Genomic DNA, 23,550 nt, shown 5'->3' on the forward strand with positions numbered 1-23,550 from the left:
TGACGTAACCAAATGATTGAGGAATGCAGATCGGTAGACATTGTTTACTTGGACTTTAGTAAAGCCTTTGGCAAGGTTCTGCATGGTAGACTAATAACTAAAATGAGATCACATGGGATTCAGGGTGAGCTTGCCAAGTGGGAATGGAGGGTTGGTTTTTTGTACTGGAGGCCTGTGACCAACAGTGTTCCTGAGGGATTGGTGCTGAGTCTACTTTTCTTTGTCATTTATATAAATGATTTGAATGAGGCATCATGATTAGTAAGTTTACAGATGACACCAAAATTGGTATTTTAGTGGACAGTGAAGCAGGTTATCTAAGATTACAAAGAGATCTTATCAATTGGGTCAATGGGCTGAGGAGTGGCAGATGATATTTAATTTGGACAATATGGTAATATGAAAAAGAACAGGACTTATAGAACTAATGGTAGGGCCATGTGTAGTGTAAAACAGAGGGACCTAGGGGTTTAGGTACGTAATATTTCGAAATTTGCATCACAGGGTGGCTAAGAAGACATTTAGCATGCTTGCTTTCATTGCTCAGATCTTCAAGTATAGGAGCTGGAACATGTTGATATTGCACAGGACAGTTGTGAGGCCTCTTCTGGAGCACTGTGTGCCGTTCTAGTCGCCCTATTATAGAAAGGATATTATTAAACTGGAGTGGGTTTAGAAAAGATTTACCAGGATGCTGCTGAAAATGGAAGGTTTAAGTTATAAGAAGAGACTGGATAGGCTGGGACTTTTTGCAATTGAGTGGAAGAGGTTGACGAGTGATCTTATTGAGGTATATAAAATCATGAGGGGCATAGAGAAGCTGAATGACGAGGGTCTTTTCGGTAGGGTGGGGGAGTTCAAAAGTAGGGGGGCATATTTTTAAAGGTGAGAGGAGAAAGATTTGAAAAAGATGTGAAGGGCAGGTTTGGCAGCTAATAAGGAGGACAAATGGAATTTTGGCATCTAATGCTAAAGGAATGGTGTATAAATATAGGCAAGTGTTATTGCAACTGTACAAGGTATTGGTGAGACCTCATTTGGAATACTGTATATAGTTTTGGTCCCCTTAATTGACAGAACTTATAATAGAATTGGTGCAATTCAGAGAAGGTTCACTGGATTGATTCCAGAGATAATAGGCTCATTTAATGAAGACAGATTGAGCAGTTTAGGTCTATACTGGCTAGAGTTTAGAAGAACAAGAGGAAATCTAATTGAGGCATAGAAGGTGCTAAAGGGGATTGCCAAAGTAGACAAAGAGAAGACGATCACCCTGGTGGAGCAATCTAGAACAGGAGGTCATAGTTTTAGGATTAGGACTGGCAGATTTAAAACACAGATGAGGAGAAGTTACTTCTCTCAAATCATTGTGAATCTGTGGAATTCACTACCCCACAGTGCTAGGGATACTGAATGAATTTAAGACAGACTGATTTTCAATTTGTAACAAATTAAAGAATTATGGGAACTGGGCAGGAAAGTGAATTTGAGGCCAAGATGAACAGCATGACTATATTAAACGGCGAAGCAGGTTTGAGGTCTGTTCCTAGTTCTCATGTCCTTAATAACGTCAATAACAATAGTCCTCCATTAATAGATAGCTCACTGCTGCTAGTGAGAATCTAACCCCAATGTCAGGTTCTTGCTTATAAAATGCAACAGGTTGTTTCCGACATTAAGATAGAGTATTCTGAACTTGTAGTGTGATTCCGCCCCATTTGTTACCATCACCCATGTTGTTCAGGGGCTTCTTAGATTCCACCCTATGTTTCTCTTTCCAAAACAGTCTGTTTTTGATCCCAGTTGGTGTTTATCTGCCGTGTGAGCAGTACACATTCTGCAAACTTGTCCAGCAAGCCCTAAACGTGCACTCCACAATCTCTCATTCGTGTACAAAAGGTACTTCTTACTTTTATTACAAATCTTTTGCTTGAGATTCATATCTATGTACCTGACAGAGATCTGAGTCTATAAAGTAGTTTACAGATTTGTGATATCTCCTTAAATACTATACCACTTGCAGTAACACAAATCATTCAATTCACTTATTTTATGCCCTTTTTTCTTTGAGGTGCTGCTTTAAAGTTGAGAGAATGAGAAACAAATCTTTGTGTTTTTCCCAACCAATCCACACTTAAAAGAATAAGGCCTGAAAATAAACTTTTCAAGCTTGGCTAACTTAGGTTATGATCACAGTGCCGTTTATAGAATGGCAAACAGAACACAAAATATTTTAAACATCTTCATTTCAGAACATAAAAAGGTTTTTGTGAATAACAAAAAAAAATGATATGATTAAAACCAAGGCTAGGCAATTTATATGTATGGTGTTGAAAATGTGATCAAGAATGAAGAAAAGGATTACAACAAGGGAAAAAAAATGAAACTGTAAGATAACAGCAGAAAAGGAATGATTATACAAAAAGCAAAACAGAAAGAAGGCAATTTTTAGCAATAAACAGATTAATATATTCAAAGTTAGCAAACAAGGACTTACGAAGAATTCTCTCTTTGATATGAAGACAAACATCAACAGGAATATTGGTGTTATTTTTATTTAAAGTTTATTGTAAGTGCTTAATGACTAATTGAAGTGTCAATCACTTGTTCATCTGATCAGTCAGAAGTCAGCAATCCTAAAATTCAATATAGTGGAAAACAAACAGAAGGGCCCTGTAGCAATGTACACAATCTGCCCCAACATAACATTTGCCAGCTGTAACACTAATAAAATTAACAGCGCATGGATTAGTACCAGACACTCAGCAGCTTACTACAAAAACAACCTATCCTGCTGCAGAGACCCTAACTTTAACAAATTCAAAGAGATCTTGCACATTACAGAAGTTATAACTTTTCAACAGCGTGTGCTGACGTTATTGGGGAGTGAGGTATAAACATTATCACATCAGTAGCAACATAAGAATGCTCTGTGAATATTTTAAAAGACTCAAATGTCATTAATTGCAACCACTGTGTTATGCACTAAATTTTTCATTAATTATGTATTAAACAAGTACGCATGCAATGCAGGTAAACATCAGTCACATCAATTGTTATATGCAACAATCAGATCAACCATGACCTTGCTGAATGGCAGAGAAGGTTAGAGGGGACAAATGGCATAATCAGAGCTCAATCCTATTGAACCATAGCACAGTTACGGAAGATGTGGACCATATTGCCTATTTTCTCACACCCTGCAGCCTGGTGAAATACTTAGTTGTTTGTGTCTTTCTTCTAGAATGAAATACTTATAACAAACACCAAGATTCTCCTCTGAAAAATGAGTAAAACAGTGACAACCTTGGATCTGATGGCTTACACCTTAGGGTTTAAAATACTTAGCTATAGAGATAGTGGGTATATTAGTTTGAATCTTCCAAAACGTGCTATATCTTAGAATAATATGCTAGAATGATTTGGAAGATAGGAAATATAACCCTATTATTTAATAAAAGAGGAGGAGAGAAACAAGACCATTTAACCTGACATCAGTAGGAGGGAAAGTACTATAATCTATTATTAGAGGTGCTGTTGCAAAACACTGAAAAAAAAATCAGAGCACAATCAACTAAGATTTACGTCAAGGAAATTAAGTTAGACAAATATGAATTTGAAGATGTACCTAGCAGGGTAAACTAATTTAGGTAATGAACAGAACTTTCCAGAAGCAGTCAATATATCAGAAAAGAAATTATTCTGCAAAATTATTGAGTATAGGATTGTGGAGATGATTTCTTAACAAAGGCAATGGACTAGTGCTATTATCACTGGACTGTTAATCCAGAGGAGATAGTGAGGACTGCAGATGCTGGAGAGTCAGAGTAGATAGTGTGTGATGCTGGAAAAGGCACAGCAGGTCAGGCAGCATCTGAGAAACAGGACAGTGGATGTTTTGGGCAGGATCCTCCAGTCCTGATGAAATATCAACTCTTCTGCTATTCATATGCTGCCTGACCTGCTGTGTTTTTCCAGTGCCATACTCGATCTACACTGTTAAGCCAGAGACTCAGGTAATGTTCTGGGGACCTGGGTTAAATCGCACGATGGCAGATGGTGTAATGTGAATAAAATAAAATCTAGAATTAAAAGAGCCTAATGATGACCACAAATCCATTGCCGACTGTTGGAAAAAAACCATCTGTTTCGCTAATGTCCACTAAAGAAACTGTCATCCTCATCTGGTCTGGCAATTAAGGATGGGCAATAAATGCTGGCCTAGCCAACAATACCCACATCCTGTGAATGAATAAAACAAACTTAAATGGGTTAGCTTCTATTCAACCGATGCAGGTACATTTGCAGTACAGCACAACTATGTGGATTAGCCAGACCATTTCATATAAGGTTTACATTTAAGAATATACAAAAAGCCTGAGACATATATTTGGCATGAGCACAGATGGGTAATTACATCTATAGAGGACATACAAGACCATAAAATGTAGAGGCAGAGATAGGCCATTTAGCCCATTGAGTATTCTCTGCTGTTCAATGAAATCATGGCTGGTCTGATGATCCTCAACTCCACTTAGCTGCCTTTTCCCTATGATCCTCGATTCCTCTGCTGGTGGAAAATCTGTTTATCGCAACCTTGAATATACTTGATGATCCAGCCTTTACAGTCTTCTAACGAATCCAAAGATTCATTACTGTCTGAAATGCCTCCTTATTTTGGACTTAAATTTGTGATTGTTTTGGTTGATAGCACCTTTTAGGAATGACCAGGAGACGTAGAGGATTCCTCAAGATGGTAAGCCTTTATTTGCAAACAAAAGTTATGGCCACCGGAGCAGACAACCCTGAAAGCCCCTGAATAGCGAGAGTACTCTAAAGTTATGTTGTTTTAAAAGCTATGCTCTATTCCCATTACATTAGCATAATCAATGGCACTAAGCCTACATTATATCCCCTTAATCAATCAGGCTCTGCCACAATTGCCTTCTGGATTGCTGCAGACCCTCATATTGTGCCGTGGTCATCTTTCTTCACCTTTTGTCATCTGACAGACTGCAGTTATGCAAGGCTGACTCAAGCATGCAACATAGACCTTATACTTACGTAACATCCCAACATGTATTACTTTGTTGTTATATATTCATATTTACCATATGATCCCTTAAACAGATTACGTACTCTGGTCCAAAATTCCCCCACAAAAGATAATAACCTTTCCACATTTAGTCTGTTAAGTCCCCTAAGAATCTTGTATGTTTCAATAAGCTTGCTTCTCATTCATCTAAATTCTAATGAGTAATAGCTCAACCTATTGACCTTATCTGGAGTACCTCCAATGCCAGTATACCTGTATATCTTTCCTTAGGTAAAGGCCCAAAAATGGTCACAGTATTCAATCTATAGTACGACGAGTGTCTTGTACAGTTTGGCAAAACCTTTCTACATTTATACTCCGTTCTATTTAAACTAAAGGCCAACAGTCCATTTGCCTGGTTTAGGATATTCGGCGCAGCCATTTTGGTGCGAGCGATTTGGCGCGGCCTGTTTGGCGCAGCCCATTTTGCTGCAGACCCATTTAGGCACAGAACTATTTCGGCACAGCTCACATTTATTCCTTTTCAGGCTTAGTTAAAAGCATTAATAAAAGCAATAAAAATAAAAATAACATTTATTCTCTTTAGTAATAATGTTAAAAACAAAAAATTTTTTAAAAAGTTAATTACGAAAAATCCAAAATATGACCTTTATTCAAAATTATGGGCAATCCTTTGTAAATACTCAACATCATTGCAGTTCACCCGAGAAGCGCATCAATGTTTTTAGATTAGATTAGATTAGATTACATACAGTGTGGAAACAGGCCCTTCGGCCCAACAAGTCCACACCGACCCGCCGAAGCGTAACCCACCCATTTCCGTACATTTACCCCTTTACCTAATACTACGGGAAATTTTATCATGGCCAATTCACCTGACGTGCACATCTTTGGACTGTGGGAGGAAACCGGAGCACCCGGAGGAAACCCACGCAGACACGGGGAGAACGTGCAAACTCCACACAGTCAGTCGCCTGAGGTGGGAATTGAACCCGGATCTTTGGCGCTGTGAGGCAGCAATGCTAACCACTGTGCCACCGTGCCGCCCAATAAATGCAAGACCAATTAACATTGACTTGGAATTTTCTTTGAGAGCTAAAATGATAATTGGTGTTCCATTTATTCCTATTGAAAACATTGATGAACATTTGGCTGATGCGCTTCCAGATGAACTGCAACCGCTGCTGGACTGGTTCGAGGATAACTGTGTAGGTAGAAGGTTACGCAGAGGAAATGGCGTCCACCGCTTATTTCAATTGGAATGCGGAATTTATATTAAAGAATGGGCAGCACGGTGGCTCAGTGGTTAGCACTGCTGCCTCACAGCGCCAGGGACCCAGGTTCAATTCCCGCCTTGTGCAACTGTCTGTTTGGAGTTTGCACATTCTCCCCGTGTCTGCGTGGGTTTCCTCTGGTGCTCCGGTTTCCTCCCACAATCCAAAGATGTGTAGGTTAGGTGAATTGGCCATGCTAAATTGCCCACAGTGTTAGGTGTAGGGGAATGGGTCTGGGTGGGTTGCTCTTCGGAGAGTCGGTGTGGACTTGTTGGGCCGAAGGGCCTGTTTCCACACTGTAGGGAATCTAATCTAATCTAATCAAACTTTAAACAATGAGGACAGAACAAACAATCATGCAGAAGCTGCCCACAGGAGATTACAATGCGAACTTGGAGTGGAACATTCAGTTATTTGGAAATTTATTGACAGTTTACGAAAGTTCAGAGAGGAAGGGACATTTACTATGTGCATCTCGTAGCAGGGCACGATATTCCGTTGAAATTAAAGAAATTCAGGGAAGCACTCGGAAGAAGATTTAGTGAGAGAAATGATGTGGAGTATTTACGAGGGATTTCCCATAATTTTGAATAAACGTCATATTTTAGATTTTTCATAATTAACTTTTTTTTTTGTTTTTAACATTTTAACGAAAGAGAGTAAACATTATTTTTATTGCTTTCATTAATGCTTTTAACTAAGCCTGAAAAGGAATAAATATGAGCTGCGCCGAAATAGTTCTGCACCTAAATGGGTCTGCGGCAAAAATGGGCTGCAGCAAACAGACCGCGCCAAAGTGGCTGCGCTGAATGGTCCCATTCCGCAATTTATCTACCTTATTACCTGATGAACTTGGATGCTAGCTTTTTGTGATCCGTGGACAAAATCCCTCTGTTCTATAACTTTCTGTAATCATTTAAATAATATTTGATTGCTCTATTCTTCATGTCAAAATAAATGTGCTTGCATTTTCCCACATTATATTCCATCTGCCAAATGTTGCTCACTTGCTTAATCTCTCTATAACATTGTTTAGACTGTGTCAATCTCATGACTTGCCTTCAAATTATTCTTGTGTCATCTGCAAACTTGGCTATAGTGTGAAAGTACAGATTTGAGATGGCTCAGGGAATCCCTTATGGACTCACGGAGATCGTACTCTTTGGAGGTCTGGGATAAAAAACCTCTTACAGACAGATTCGTTTAATTTTAGTCATCTCCTTTATTTACCAACAGCATCACTGTTACAACATAACACTGATACCTATAACATAAACCAACCATTCTTCAGGAATTCCTGAAGAAGGGCTTATGCCCGAAACGTCGATTCTCCTGTTCCCTGGATGCTGCCTGACCTGCTGCGCTGTTCCAGCAACACATTTTCAGCTCTGATCTCCAGCATCTGCAGACCTCACTTTCTCCTCAAAGATAACAGCGAAAGACAATAATTCGTAAGGAAGTTAATTGACAGGTACGCTTGACTAACCACTCCTACAGGCCCTAAGCCATTCATCAGGTGGGAAAAACATACTCAACTGAGTTAAGCACCTGCGAGCAAGATAAACTCCTATCATAAAGAGTCTGAGCTAATTCGAGAGTTCATAAGGTAACCTTGCACAGCTCACATGTCAGATACACTTGTTTTAGAAAATGGCTTCTTAGCAAGAAGAGCAAACTTTTGACCATAAAATGGCTTCCCAATACATTGTGCCAGAATCTCTTCAATGTTAGGCCTAGAATAATTTCTAAGCTCGGAGCAGACTCCTGCTTTTTAAACTCTGAATCATTCTGTACCTGAGGCTGAGATGTTACCGTAAGGTTGCACTTAAACTGATTCATGAGTCTTTGAATTAAACATGCTTTCTTTTCAGGGTTGTGATTCAAATTCAAACGAGACATAAGGTCTGATTAGTTAGAATTGACAGTGGGGCAGTCTGTAAGGTCTATAGAATGGTTTGCAAGAACAGCAAGTAAGTTAAAGCTTCATCAACACTACCTTTTACAGAGTTTGTATTTAATAACTGCTAATAGCTACTCAATATCATCATAAAGTCCCAAAATGCAATTGAATTCAATCCATAGATTTTCTATTGGCTTCAACAACCTCATCACTAAAATGGTCTCTCTCTCTCCAGTGTCCTTTTGAACTCTCAAATCAGGGTCTTGTAACAGCAAAGATGTTTCTTCTCTGTGTCTGCCTTGCTTGCAAGGGGCTATGAGAATCCATTATAATTGACAGGACCTGACCATCAATTACAAGACTTTTGATAGTACCAAGTTTTGTTTCAGGGTCAGAATTAAACTCTTTCATTAATTTCACAAGAGAACAGCCGTGAATGCTATTACTTGATGTCCTGTTTACACAGATTCACTGATGTTAAGGCAAATATTCTTAATTGTCTTAGAGCATCCTGTTATCATTTGGTGGGCACAAATGTTTTTAACTTCTGCATACCTCAAGTCCCCCACCTTTTTCTGAGCCTCCCGGCCTGTCCTGTCTACTTTCTAGCATGCAACAAATGTGTTCTATAATTCAGCATTACATTTTAGTCTAAATGTTGAAAGACAGGTTTTAAGGCTATAGACATTCTCAATAGTAGATTCACTCTTCTCATTCAAGTCATTAATATATATTGTAAATAACTGTGGGGTTCAGCACTGATTCCTGCATACCACAAGTTGCTATCTTTAAAATATGTCCCTTATCCCAACTCTCTATTTTCTAATGATTTGCCAATTCTCTATCCACACTAATGTACAACACTTGGACTCTTAACTAATTAAGTAGCCTAATGTGTGGCACCTTATCAGATGACTTCTGAAAATCCAAATATATTATATCCATTGCTTCTGCTTTTATCTATCCTATTTGTTACCTCCTCCAAGAATTCTACTAAATTTGTCAGGCATACGTTCCGCTGACCATATTATGAATTTTTAAACACTCTTCTATTACATGCTTTAGAACAGAGTCCAACATTTTTCCAATGACAGGTGGTAACCCAACTGGCCTATGGTTGGGATATCTGGTCAGCATGGACGGGTTGGACCGAAAGATCTGTTTCCATGCTGTACATCTCTATGACCTCTTTCTTGTTTTCCAATCCTCTGGGACTTTTCCATAATCTAAGGACTCTTTGAAGATCGTTATCAGTGCATTCACTATTTCTGTAGCTACTTACTTTAATATGCTAGGATGTATCCCATAAGGTCGAGGGCATCTGTTAATGAAACAATTTACCTGCACTCCCTTATCGCTCAAAGTCTCAAGCAGAATTGAAAAGATGGCATCAAATTTTGAAGACTGTGATCAGAGCTTATTGCCAAGAATGCCCTAATGATTGGCATAGAGGAATTTCTCTGTTACTGTTTGCAATTAGGTATGCTTCCTAATCAATGAATTCTTAACTCCTGGCAGGCTCACCCATGACACTAAGGTCAGACAAAGCACAATTCAAAACAGGTCCACAAAGGTCATTTAGACAGAATATATTTATGTGATATCAATGGCTGTGACAGCAGATGAAAGCTGCAGCAGTAGAGAGGTTCCCAGTGTCAAGGTTTCCTTGCCACTGGAACTGACAATGACCATGTGCCTGCTGATGGGCAACAGCACTCATACATTAAAAGATGTCCATTTCAAGGTGCATACCTAGAGAATTCAACCCATCTCCCCACTAAATACAAGCACTCAAAACTTGGCAAGAGGTGACGGGGACAATATTGAGAGATATGGAAGTATGTAGCTTTAGACTGGCATTTTGGTGGTGGAGTTTGACTCAGTTATTTCACTCTTCGAATAGGAATAGGTGAGAGTTTTAGAAGCTTTCTTACTGACTGAGCAGCCCTTTTCAAGGTCCACTCTGCTGACCCTACATGGGGATGGGGCTACAATTGTGCGCTAAGATTGTCTGTCCCATCTGCAACCTGGCTGGAAAATTGCATCCAGTGGGCTCATCAACCTGCAGTCTGAAAATGAAGTCAAACTCAATCTTAGAACCTGGAAAGTACAAACCTTCACGGATGAGCAGAACAATTAAGTGGAACAGAGAAGTGCCCTCAGGTACTTCAACACTGATGTAGCTGCCCTGCAGGAGACTCAAAGAGCAGGCAAATTACACCTTCTTCTGAAGAGGAAAACCCAAAGATTCATGGAATTAGATTTGCCATCATGAACAAACACATCATTAACAATCGGCTCATAACTCTCCATGAACAACTTGACAAGAATGAGCAGACAACAGGTGTGAGTCCCAATGCCCCAGCCCTTGATGCTACTGGTAAGTCTAAAGAAGGTTTCTACTCCAGTCTGGATACCATATTCACCAACATCCCTAAGGAAAGTAAAATTATTGTCCTTGCAGTCTATAAAGACAGCGTTGGAAAGGACTCCCTACTCTGGAAAGGAGCCATTATAAAAGAAGTCAGGAATTACAACTCCAATTAGCTCACAGTAGCTAATTATCACCAACACATTGTTCTGCCAAAAAGACTTACTCAGTCTTTTTGGAGGCATCTGCGATTAAAGCACTGGCACATGGTTGATTACATCGGTGAGCTGAGAGTGACAGCCCTTGAAATCAAGGTTCCATTCAACTGAGTGTGGCATCAAGGAGCCCATCAAGCAAAACTGAAATCAGTGAATATCAGGGGCAAACTCTCCAGTGGTTGAAATCATACCACATGGTTGTTGGAGGTCAGTCATCTCAGCTCTAGGACATCTCTGCAGGTTTCGTCAGGGTAGTGTCCTTGAGTTAACCAGCTGTTTCATAAATGACGTTCCTTCATCATAAGGTCAGAAGTGGGGGCAACACCATTTGCAGCTTATCAGATACTCAAGCAGTCCATGTTCAAATGCCACAAGATCTGGACAATATTCAAGTTTGGGATGACAAGTGGCAACTAACATATGCACCACACAGATGCCAAGCTGTGACCATGAACAATCAGAGACAATCTAACTGCAGCCCCTTGACATTTAATGGTGCTTACCATCACAAAATTCTTCACTATCAACATCCTGAGGTTTACCAGTGAACAGAAACTCAGTGACTATAAGCACAGAAACACAGTGGCTATAAGTGCTGGTTAGAAGCTAGGAATACTGCAGCGAGAAATTCACCTCCTGACTCCCAGAGCCTATCCATCATCTACATGGGGCAAGTCAGGACTGTGATGGAATATTCTCCACTTGACTGGATAAGTGCAGGTCCAACAGTACTCAAACAAATTTGACACCATTCAGGGCAAAGCAGCCCACTTGATTGGCACCATATCCACAAACATTCACGACTGATGCTCAGTAACAGCCGTATGTTCTATATAGAAGACTCACTGCAGAAATTTACCAAAGATTTTCAGACAGCACCTTCCAAACACACAACCTCTCCCATTTGGAACAACAAGGGGAGCAGATACATGGGAACATCACCACCAACTTGGAAATATATCAATATTCCTCCACTGTTGCTAGGTCAACATCCTGGAATTATCTCCCTGATGGAATTGTGGGTCAACTCACAGGAGGTGGACTGCAGCAGTTCAAAAACGCAGCTCACCACTACCTTCTCAAGGGCAACTAGGGGAGAATAATAAATGCTGGTCATCCAGCAACGCCCACCTCTCGCAAATGAATAAAAAAGTCATCATTTTGTACTGACACTGAAAGGATGTCCTCACTGCCAAAGCGATAATCAGTGCAGAGGACTGCTGGACAGACCACTGTCATTTGTTCCTCTATGTCCATCAAATACCACCAGAAAGTACTTGAAGATGAAGAAACAATTCAGAAAAGGTTCAACGTTGAGTGGCTTCAAGAGCCAAGCAAGCAAGTGAACCTCCAACAATGTCTTCTGCAAAATCTCCAAACTTTTCATTTTAATGGAGTGGAGTAAATCTACAAAAAGAAAAATCCATCAAATACAAGATAAAGAAACACCAAGTCTGGCTCGATGAGAATGACCATATCATCCATGACCTTATTGACAAGGCAAGGAAAGCTCTCGGTGCCTGGCCAAACTACATCACCAGCAAGGCAAAGAGAAGAATTCATTAAACAGCAAATGTGGAGTACAAAGAAGAACTAGGAAAATCAAGAACCAATGGTGGACAGAGAAAGCTAAGGAGCTACAACTACTTGCCAACAAGCATGACACCAGGGGCTTCTTCAGTGCCACCAAAGCAATACTGTATATGGACCCAACATCCTGGGCCTCAAAGTGGTACAGAACAAGTCCGGAACCCTTTTAAGAGGCAGAGAAAACATCAGCCTTTGATGGAGAGAAAACTTCAGAGGACTCCTAAACCACGATACAATAGTAAATGAGGATATGTTTGAGAAATCAAGTGGGAACTACAGAGAAAACTCGACAATCACCATTGCCAGGGAGATCATCACCCAAATCCTTGATAGGCACCTTTTCCCAGTCTCTGAAGAAATCCTTCTGAAAACCCAATCTGACTTCTGACCAAACTGTGGGACTAAGGACATAATTCTCACTGCACAACAACTCCAAGAGAAATGCCAGGAACAAATACTAATCACTCTACATGGCTTTCATCGATCTCAGAGAGTCAAAGAGTTCTACAGCGCAGAAAAAGGTCTTTCAGGAATCGAGTTTGTGCCAGTCAAAAAAAACCACTTAACTGATCCTATTTTCCAGCACTTGGCCCAGAAACCTGCATGTCTTGGTACCACAAGTGCACATCTGAATACTTCATAAATATTATGTGTTGCAGCCTCTACCACCCTTAAAGACAGTGAGTACAAGATTCTGAACATGCTATGGGTGAAAAAGATTTTCCTCACAACTCTTCAAAATCTCCTTAATTGAAATCACTGATCTCTTAACAGGTAAGGTTCATTCCTGACTACACTATCACTACCCCTTTAAATTTTATACATCTCAGTCACGTTCCCACACTCTAGTCTCCTTTGCTAAAAAGAACACAACCCCAGTCTATCCAACCTCTCTTCGATAACTAAAATTCTCGAGCCAAAGCAACATGCTGGTAAATCACCTCTGCACCCTCTCCAGTGCAATCAAATTCCCCCATAATATGGATTCCAGAACTGCATAGAATACTCCTCAGTTATATTCTTTTAAGAGAGGAAAAAAGCCTTCCCTAATATCACATTATATTTCTGATATTATGCCATCTATACTTTCAATTCCACTACCTCACTGACCAGTAATTCAATGCCCCTTTGTCCTAATGTTAATGCTTCAAGTCAAAATTGTGGCAGTAAAATCATTTCATTTCAGGTGATGATGGTGTCTGAGTTTCTGAGGTTTTATTTTTTGTGTATTGCTGAAACAAGTCAGGTTTTGTCAAAGCTTTTCATCTTGCACTCGTCAGGACAAATCATAAGTACTGGGAAAAGAACTGGGCATAAGAGGATAGTCAACATTTATACTGCACGAGGGGAGAGTGCTCTTTGCTTAACAAGCCGACTGATTGCAGGAGACACCGGTGTGAAATGCATCAGCTAATGATGATTGAAAATCAACTGCCAAGCCTTGGTTAAATTTTAAACCAGGTAGGTTGACTCTGATTAATCAAGACTATGCCCTGAACAGTGAATCAAGCAGACTGTCACCTATTTTGGTGAGTTAGAAAAGTGCAGTTCACGTACAATCCCAACTTTCACAAGCCCACACTCCATCTCCTTCAGCCCTTGGACTCCCTTCGTCTTGGTGATCTTATAAAGAGTGCACCTTTCTGCCGGGACTGCACAGTACGAAGTTAAAAGTTTGTACCTGCCATAGCTCATTGATGACCAGCCTCCCTCACTCCCAACAATCATCTTCAGATGTAGCACTTGTATTGTCAAGTCATATACATTCCACCTGGAAGCAGGCAGACCCTTGACCCATTGACTGCTGCAACACCCTGAGCTGTTTCTCTGACTGTTTTTGTCAGTGGTGATTTTGCCATTGTTTTTCATGCTCAGGGGCATGGGCTGTAGAGGGTTTTGATTCAACAATCAGAAAGTACTAAGAAAGACCCATTCAAAGGCCGGATGTCCAGAAGAATTCATTAAACATCATCCATCTCCTCCAAGACAAGATGTTAGCAACAGTCCTTACCGAAAGAAATATGACAGAATTCTCTCAGATCAAGACATGAGTCAAGCAAGCAAATTGAACAAGTTGAATTCCATGAAGAAAACAACACCTCCATTACTCAGTATGCAGATTACAACATCTTTGCTCTCTAGGAAGAGAACCTTCAAGCCTTGCTTAATACTTTTGTGGTAGACTACCTATAAAATTAGTCTCAACCTCAAGAAGATTCAAGTCCTTTACCAATCCATCTCAAGGCATGTTCCAGTCTATCCCTCTGTTAGGATCAATGAGGAAATCCTCCCAGACAACATTTTTCTAACTGGGGATGCAATTCTCAACTAATGTTAACATTCTTGTTAAGATTCAACACTGCATCCAATCCGTGAGCAATGACTTCAGACACTTAAGGATGACAGTCTTCAAAGACTATGACATCCCAACTGATACCAAGACCGTTGTGCGTAAGGCAGTTGACATTCTGACTCTTCTGTATGGCTCCAAAGCTTGGACTATTTCTAGAAACTAGTTCGAGGTCTTGGAGAAGTACCATCAACATTGTTGAGACAAATTCTCCACATCAGCTGGGATGACAGGTATACTCGCATCAGCTTCCTTAAGGGAGCTGATAGCGTCAACACTGAGGCCATGACAGTCTAAAACAAACTTCACTGGGGTGGCAACATTTTTAGGAAGCCTGAGTGCCAACTGCCAAAGGTAATCATCGTCATCCAGCTCCAGGCAAGCATTTTACACAGAGGAGGACCAATGAAGTGCTTGAAAGACTCCCTGAAGGTTTACCACAAGAAGTGCAATATAGACATCAATGCCTGGGAAACCCACACTCAGTAGATATTAACTTGGAGGAACACCCTGTATAAAGAAACAACTCCAAGTATGGAAAAGAAACCTGAGAAAGGAATGCCAGCAATCTCGAGAAGGACTAATTCCATCTCACAGAAACATCTGCCAAAAGTCTGGTTGGAGATGTGGCTCTCAGATCAGGGTCATCAGCCATATAAGGATTCACAGAACCCATGACCAATGACACAGAATTTCCGAGGTGAACAAATCATACTCATTGGCGAATGAACGCAGACGACAAAGTCACAGAGAGGAAAGATACAGTGAATGTCATATGACAGAAGTGATAAGAGAAAACGTATTCAAGATAGAACATAGAACAGTACAACTCAGAAACAGGTCCTTTGGCCCACCACGTCTGTGCTGATCATGAAGACATTCCAAACTAATCCCATCGTACATAATTGTATGACCTTGAAAGAAATAGTGAGTGGAACAGAATTATCAGAGCAATTAAAGAAGTATTCAGAAAATTCAAAAGTTGATCTTCTAATAATTAGGTTGGAAAACATAGAAAAGCTTCAAAAGTGAAATAGCATCATGTTTTACCTTGCAAAAAACTACCAGGTTGACTCACCAAGACTCTTACAGAATTATAAATCAAGATATGGGAATAGGCCTGGAAAATATTGTTTTGGCTGTTCATAATGCTAATGTGTAGAATACACTTCCATAAAAAGAGCATCCTGCAGACTCAATCCAGACAGATTAGCTCAAGCGTAGGAAGAGACTATTTTCGTTACATCACTGATCCGAGTCAATAATAGATGGAGTTCAACTCTTGACGTGGGGCGGAAACCAGATGGATCAGAAAGATTCTGTATGGATGTCATAAAATAAATGTGGCAACAAGAACTCAAGTCCTATTCCAAAGCTGGAGGACTGCACTGAATGAATTAGACAAGCATGACTTGCCATAATTTTGAATTGCTAAAAGGATATTGGCAAGTTCTATTGACTGATACAGCACAAGAAAAATATTGACTTTTGTAACACCTGAAGGATTTTATCAGTGCAAATGTTGTACTAGCAACATTGCAAAAATAGCCAATAAATTATTGATTCTTGTTTATTTCAACAATGTGGCTGTTTTAGCCAAACCTGGAAAAATATTTATACTATTTAACTAACTGCTTGATTGGCTATAGAAGAACAATTTGGTTGTAAATATGGCTAAGAGTTCATTTGCCAAAGCAATAGCTGCTTCCACACTGTAGGGATTCTATGATAATAGTGAATTATTTGGGCTACGTTGTGGGGCAAGGCCAAATAGCACTGGAAAGGTGAAAGTGCAGACTATTTTGGATGACCCCATGCCGAGGACAGCATGAAATTTGTATTGTTAGCATTATAAAAAGCAAAAGAGGATCTGCTCAGTTGTGTGAAGGTGCCAGTCTGAGGAAATCTTATTCTTAAGTCAGGAAATTGAAACAACAGTTAAATTAAGCCCAATGATGCAAAAGGAAAAGGAATTCTTTTGGTGTGAGTGCTATAGTGTTGTTAGCATGAACGAATTGCATTTTACCATGTGTTTTAAAATTTTTAAGTTTGTGTTATATTAAATAGCTTTGTTCATTCTACTTTATCACAGTATCTTTTGTGTAATAACCTTCTGATTTAATGTTAAATCACAATCTGCATGATTGCATGTTTGTGCTTCAATTAAGGCTGTCTCATTAAAACCAAAAAAATCAAAATCTGATCCAATCGAGTTAGATTTCAGTCTGGGAATAACATCAGTTGGAATCATAACAGCATTTAGTACCTCTCTCAGGAAGGCACAGTGGAAGCAGTGCATATCATTAGAATAAATGCACTGGAATAACTCACCAACAGCACCGACCAAACTTGAGATCTTATGTATCTAAAAGAACAAGGGTATCAGATGTATTCCGAAAAGGGCTCAATTCCTCCAAGCCACACACCATCCTAACTTGGAAATATAATGTCATTCCTTAATTGTCTCAGGACCAAAGTCCATAAATCCCCTTCCCAGTAACACTCTGGGTTTGACTACAACACATGGGCTGCAATGGTTCATTAAGGCGGCCTACCGCCATCTTACCAAGGCGAGTTAGGGATAGGCAAAAAGTGCTTGCATTGTCTATGACCCATTTCCACTGGTAAATTAATAAAAATGCTTTGAATCTTGTTTAGCTTATGCTTCTTACCAGTGCAATAGCTTCCTATAACTGGCAAATTTTATACTGCAAGTAACAAAAGGACCTGAGCCAAGCAGCTGAAAGGTAAAAAATCTCAGCACCACAGAACATAATCCAGATAAACAATGCCACTCAGGTTGCTACTATAATCTAACAGCAAGTAGTAGCTACCTTCACCTGGTTTCCAAATCTTTGAGATACCTCACTCTTCCAGGGTTATCTAAGCTGGACTGGGAACCTTTCAAGACCAAAAATGGTAGTGTTAGGACCATTCATAAGTTGATACAAAATAGGCAGAATTAAGAGTTCAGAATTTTGGGATTGAACACAGTTTCAGCATAAGAACTTTCAGAAAATTGAGTCATGGACAACGTTAATAGTTAATGTAGAAATACCTCAATATTTCTATATTATTAATAAAATGCAGACATTTAATGAGTTAATAAAAACTCACACACTATAGTATTTAATAGAAAAAAGAAACATGAATCAAATGAGCCTGTTCCTTTCACCTATACTATATCTGTACCAATGTGACACAATTTCCTTCGTACAAAGCCATGCTGACTATCCTAAAATCATTCCTTGCCTCTCCAAATGCATGCAGAATTCCCCCAACAACTCACCACCACTGATGTCAAACTCACAGATCTATACCTGGCATATTAAGAAATAATACCGGTCTGGATTTTGCTGTACGAATGAGAGTAAATCTGTCAGCATTTGCCATTATTACTCTATGAAATTAACACTAAAGTCTGGCATCCACATATGCATAATTAAACACAAAGATCCACAAGTTGCTGTTAGTGATTCTACACTCCTCATTAGGAGCGTGCGGTTAAAGTCTCTCAGTCTGTTTTCAATTTGAAATGACTGAACTGACAAGAATTTTTCTTTTTCAGTTTTTAACCTTGCTGCAAAACTCTTGAAAGCATTACACAGTGTTGAATAAAATGTAACTGTGTCCATGCATATGAACATATGTCACTTCTGAGCTTGCTGAGGATTTTTATTTAATTGTTACTGTATCTATTAACACTCTCAAGTTTGTTTATCAAGTGTATCCCAATCACCGAATTATATCTAACAGCTGATATTCTGTTTGTGGTTTTGGAAATGTAGGCTATCTGCACTCTGCTTTCTCCAAATAACTAAAGGAACGTGTTGTTTAATCTGATTGGTAGGACATATGGTCAATTTATCTGGTACTGCACCAGTACAAAATGTTGTTCATAGGGAAGACGGTATGCAGATTTCCATAAAGCATTGATTAAGGTATCACAAAGATTATTGTAAAAAATAAAATCTTGTGGTGTTATATAATAGCAAGGAGAGAAAATTGGTTACCTACTTGGGGCACAGAGTAGGTGCTAATATGTTATTTTCTGGTTGGCAAGATGAAACCAGTTGATCAATGTAGTGACCTAGACTTTTGATAATTTATATGAATGACTTGGATGAAGGGATCAAAGGTTTGGTTGCTAAATTTGCTACTAAAACAGAGATAAGTTATGAAAAGAAAATAGAGGCTACAAAGGGATACAGATAGGAGAAGACAGTGGGCAAAGAATAAAATAGAACTATGTTGCATAAATAGTGAAGGATTGCAGAGCTTTAAATTGCAGAGAGATCTCAGTGTCCAAGTGCATGAATCACCAGAAGGTTGGTATGCAGGTACACGTAATTAGGAAAGCTAATTTTTTTTTTATTGGGGAGCAAATACAAAAGTAGGGAGGCTATATTCCAGTTCTGCAGGACATTGGCGAGATGTCATCGATAGTATTGCATACAGTATTAGTCTCCGCATTTAAGGAAGAATCTAAACGCATTGGGAACATGTGAAAGAAGATTTAGAAGACCAACACTGGGAATGGGTGGGGCATTTTGAGGGGAAAAATTGCATAGTCTCAGCTTATATTTGCTGGAGTTCAGAATAGGAACAGGCAACATGAAATATATAAGATCCTGAGGGGTTTTGCGACAGCATGAATGGGAAGAATGCTTCTTGTGACAGAATCTAGACCTTGGGATCCCTGTTTTAAAATAAGCGTTTGCCCATTTAAGACAGAGATAAGGATTCCCAATCTCTCTCTAGTCCCCTCTCCACACACACACACACACACACACACACACAGTTGAGTGTCTTTGGAACTCTCTTCCACAGAAGGTTATTTGTAGAAGTAGTCTTCAAATATTCATATAAATTCTTGATAAACAAGGGGGTGAAATGCTCTTGGGGCTAGGTGGGTGTGTAGAGAAATCAAATAAACCACAAATATATTCAATGAAAGAACAGAATCAAGCAACTAAATGGCATCTTCCTACTCCTTATTTGTAAGTACGTATGAAATTCTACACAACTTTGTTCAATTTGTAGCAAGTAGAATGTCTTTTTGGACTGATGGTAACATCTTGTTAGGCAAAAATACTATTTATGTGACCACTGCTAGAAGTATGAAACAGCTTAATATGTTGTTCAATCAATATACTGTGCTCTTGTTACATAATTAGTGAGATCAATTAAAATTTAACATTGTGTCTGTCCAAGATGAAAAGCTTTGGCAAGATGCTCTTCAGCAATATACTATTAGCCATCCTTGCATGGTTTATACATTTCAGAAGAAATACAAGAATAAAAATAGAGTGTATTTTGTACTGGTCTTTAACTGCAAGACAAATCTGATATAATTTAGAAAAAAAAACTAAGGCTGAGTGTTAGATTTTCTTGACTACTGCTGGTCTTTTTGAAGTTAGTAAGTGCATTGTAATGGTGATAATTTGGTAAAAATGAAATGATAACATCACATACACAGATATTTTCTATGTAGTGATATTGTAACATGGATTTCGTTCATTTTGGTAAGCCAGAAAGATGTCATTTGCGAATGTTGTTAACTCAATTCTGTGAATATACAAGTTACATTACATAATTTTTAAACAAACAATTTATACTATTTGCAAAGGAAAATATATTATTAGGTTGAAATATTTCGATATTTAGGCTGTTATTGTTATGAATGTCACATGCTTGCAAGTCATGTGATCAGAAGGAACAACTGCACACAATTGCAGCTTTCCTCCTAAGGGCAAAAGTCCCAAGTGGAAGACACCGCTGGGCAATTAGAGAAGATTATTAGCTTGAGATGTCATCCACTCAGGACTGTTGCTCAGCTGATGTCAAACACTAGTTACTTTCACTGCTACAGTCTCAGATCCTCAGGCAGCAGATGTCCTTGCTGCACAGAAGGAAGAAATGACATTAATTAATGAAGGAAATATACACGCACACAAAATACACACAAATGCTGACTATTTCCATTGCATTTTTTTTTGACTGACACAATTTTGCTGCTATTTCTGTTCTTACATTAATTAAAAATTGCATACTGCAAACTGTTCTGGCTTTAAAATCAATAGTCTATCATTTGAGAGATTACTAAAAGATGAAAAAAGCTTGAAAGCAGTCACCTAATATTAAACTATCACTAATCAGCAGCAATTTGTGAACTATGTACTTTAATCGAGTTCAAAACTAATATTAATGCAAAGCATAGGAAATGTACAGCTAACAATTTTTGCCCCTCAATTGTTTTTCTACATATAACTTGCTCAACAAGCTCAGGATTGTAAGTACATGGAACAAATCAATACAAGTAGTTTTTTGAAGCCATATCATATTGGAGGATTTCAGAAGTGTTTTAGCATTTGAAGAAAACATTAAAAAAGTTTAAAAGCATACAAGGAGAACACAAAGAAAAGGACATGAAATGTAAGAGACTTAGACGCCGAAATAACATTATGGATCAAATGCGCTAACATTTCTGCATGAACGCTGTCATTTTTTTGTCTGGAGTTTGTTTCTTTCAAGTGCCTTTGGATGTTTTTAAATGTTAAACATTATCTGTAATTCAAAGTTGTTGTATTTTGTAAACTGACTTTTTATAAACTTTTAGTTGTATTTAATCTTGCATGAAAGGTATCAATCCGATAATGAAATCCTTACTAAATTAGTTGTGCTGAAAATAATAAATCCATCAGGAGAAAGTAATCTCTCTGACCTTCTCATGAATGAAGCATTCAATTCCTTACTGTTGGCTCCTTTTACATTTCACTTTCCCAGTTGTCTCTACAGGTGATTCACAGACAGTGAATAACAACATGCAACAATTAACATACCTACAGCTTGCCACTGTGGAGATTTTCTGCCCCAAGAAGCATGCAGTCCTGTGGGGCAGGCAAGCTCTGTTCAATCTGTGTCCATATGCCACCTCAGCACTCTGCTAATATGCAGGGAGTTCTTCATGTGGGAACAGAGCCAAAGTATTTAATGGAGTATGTGAGTAACCAAATATCTGAACATACATTTTGAAATTTCATAAATGCTGTTATTAAATTTAAGCAACAGCAGTCACAAAATATCATGACTTGATTCACGTTTTTCAAATTTACTAAATGCTATTGACTCATGGAATCTAAGTCAATTTTATAAAGAAAAAAGAGCAAAGTAAATTTACAGCCCAGGAATAGGCCCTTCGGCCCTCCAAGCCTGAGCCGATCCAAATCCACTGTCTAAATCCACCTTATATATTCAAACTGGCACAGGAGGTATGGTATCAAATGGCAATATGTAAAATGATAGCAAAAATAGAAAAGTTCAGCTCACTGTATTTGCACCAAATAAATAAACAAGCCACCCATTCTCACCTGGGAGTGGCAAATCTCTGACCCGAAAGGACATGGGTTTTTACAAAATCAATGATAGTTCCATGATTACATTAATGAGACAAATTTTCAATTCCAATTTCTCAATTTGATTAGTATTTCACTAGCTGCCATTATCGGATTTGAACTGAGTCCCAGGATAATAGCCTGGGCCATGGCATTACTAGTCCAGTGACAACTACACTATGTTGTCATTGTCACATCAACACAATGTAGTGATGAGAGAGAATTACTGAAGTTGACCTTGCTTACATGGATTGATTACAAACTTTTGGGAAGATATTTCAGTTCAACAGTCAAGGAATGTGCCCTCAGTGCAAGTTTGGCAAAGATATGATGGCCAAATTGCATCTTATCAGATGGCATGGAGTGCTCTTGGAGAAGACAGAGCAAATGAACTCTGAACTTGGTGGAGAACAAAGTAGGTTTGTAGAGGATTAGACAGGAGGGGAACTAGATGCTGCTTAAAGAGGCTGTGCCTCAAAAAGCAATGACTTACACTCAAGAATATTTGACTCTCGTATGCCAGCACAACCTCAATGTTTACTGGAGCTCTATAGTAAAAGTTCTTTCTCAGGGATCCTGTGACACAGTGGAAAAAATCACACAACACCAGATTATAGTCCAACAGGTTTAATTGGAGCACTAGCTTTAGGAGTGCCGCTCCTTCATCAGGTGGTTGTGGAGTACACAATTGTAAGATACAGAATTTATAGCAAAAGTTTAGTGTGATGTAACTGAAATTATACATCGACAAATAACTTTATTGTTTGTTAAGTCTCTTATTTATTAGAATGAGTCTCTCAGAAGGAGCAGCACTATGAAAGCTAGTGCTTCCAATTAAACCTAAAGTCATAGAGATGTACAGCATGGAAACAGACCCCTCGATCCAACCTGTCCACACCGACCAGATATCCCAACACAATCTAGTCCCACTTGCCAGCACCCGGCCCATATCCCTCCACACCCTTCCTATTCATATACCCATCCAAATGCCTCTTAAATGTTGCAATTATACTAACTTCCACCACATCCTCTGGCAGCTCATTCCATACACGTACCACCCTCTGCGTGAAATAGTTGCCCCTTAGGTCTCTTTTATATCTTGCCCCTCTCACCCTAAACCTATGCCCTCTAGTTCTGGACTCCCCCAACTCACGGAAAAGACTTTGTCTATTTATCCTATCCATGCCCCTCATAATTTTGTAAACCTCGATAAGGTCACCCCTCATCCTCTGACGCTCCAGGGAAAACAGCCCCAGCCTGTTCAGCCTCTCCCTATAGCTCAAATCCTGCAACCCTGGCAACGTCCTTGTAAATCTTTTCTGAACCCTTTCAAGTTTCACAACATCTCTCCGATAGGAAGGAGACCAGAATTGCACGCAATATTCCAACCAATGTCC

At 39.1% G+C, this 23,550-nt stretch overlaps 1 protein-coding gene across 7 annotated transcripts in view; it reads right to left on the reverse strand.

Annotated features, from left to right (window-relative positions):
* Window positions 1-23,550, reverse strand: part of usp45 (ubiquitin specific peptidase 45) — a 158,199-nt gene that overhangs the window by 50,701 nt on the left and 83,948 nt on the right. Inside the window, exon 9 of one of the 7 annotated variants that reach the window (XM_043685597.1) lies at window positions 21,611-21,722. The exons of the other annotated variants lie outside the window; for them this stretch is intronic. Coding sequence (XP_043541532.1) covers window positions 21,695-21,722 — 28 coding nt within the window. The 3' untranslated portion in view covers window positions 21,611-21,694. Of the gene's footprint in view, window positions 1-21,610; window positions 21,723-23,550 lie in introns of those variants that run through there. 7 annotated transcript variants of the gene reach the window in all.

This window comes from Chiloscyllium plagiosum, chromosome 3, assembly GCF_004010195.1.
Source record: "Chiloscyllium plagiosum isolate BGI_BamShark_2017 chromosome 3, ASM401019v2, whole genome shotgun sequence".
NCBI classification, from domain to species: Eukaryota; Metazoa; Chordata; class Chondrichthyes; order Orectolobiformes; family Hemiscylliidae; genus Chiloscyllium; species Chiloscyllium plagiosum.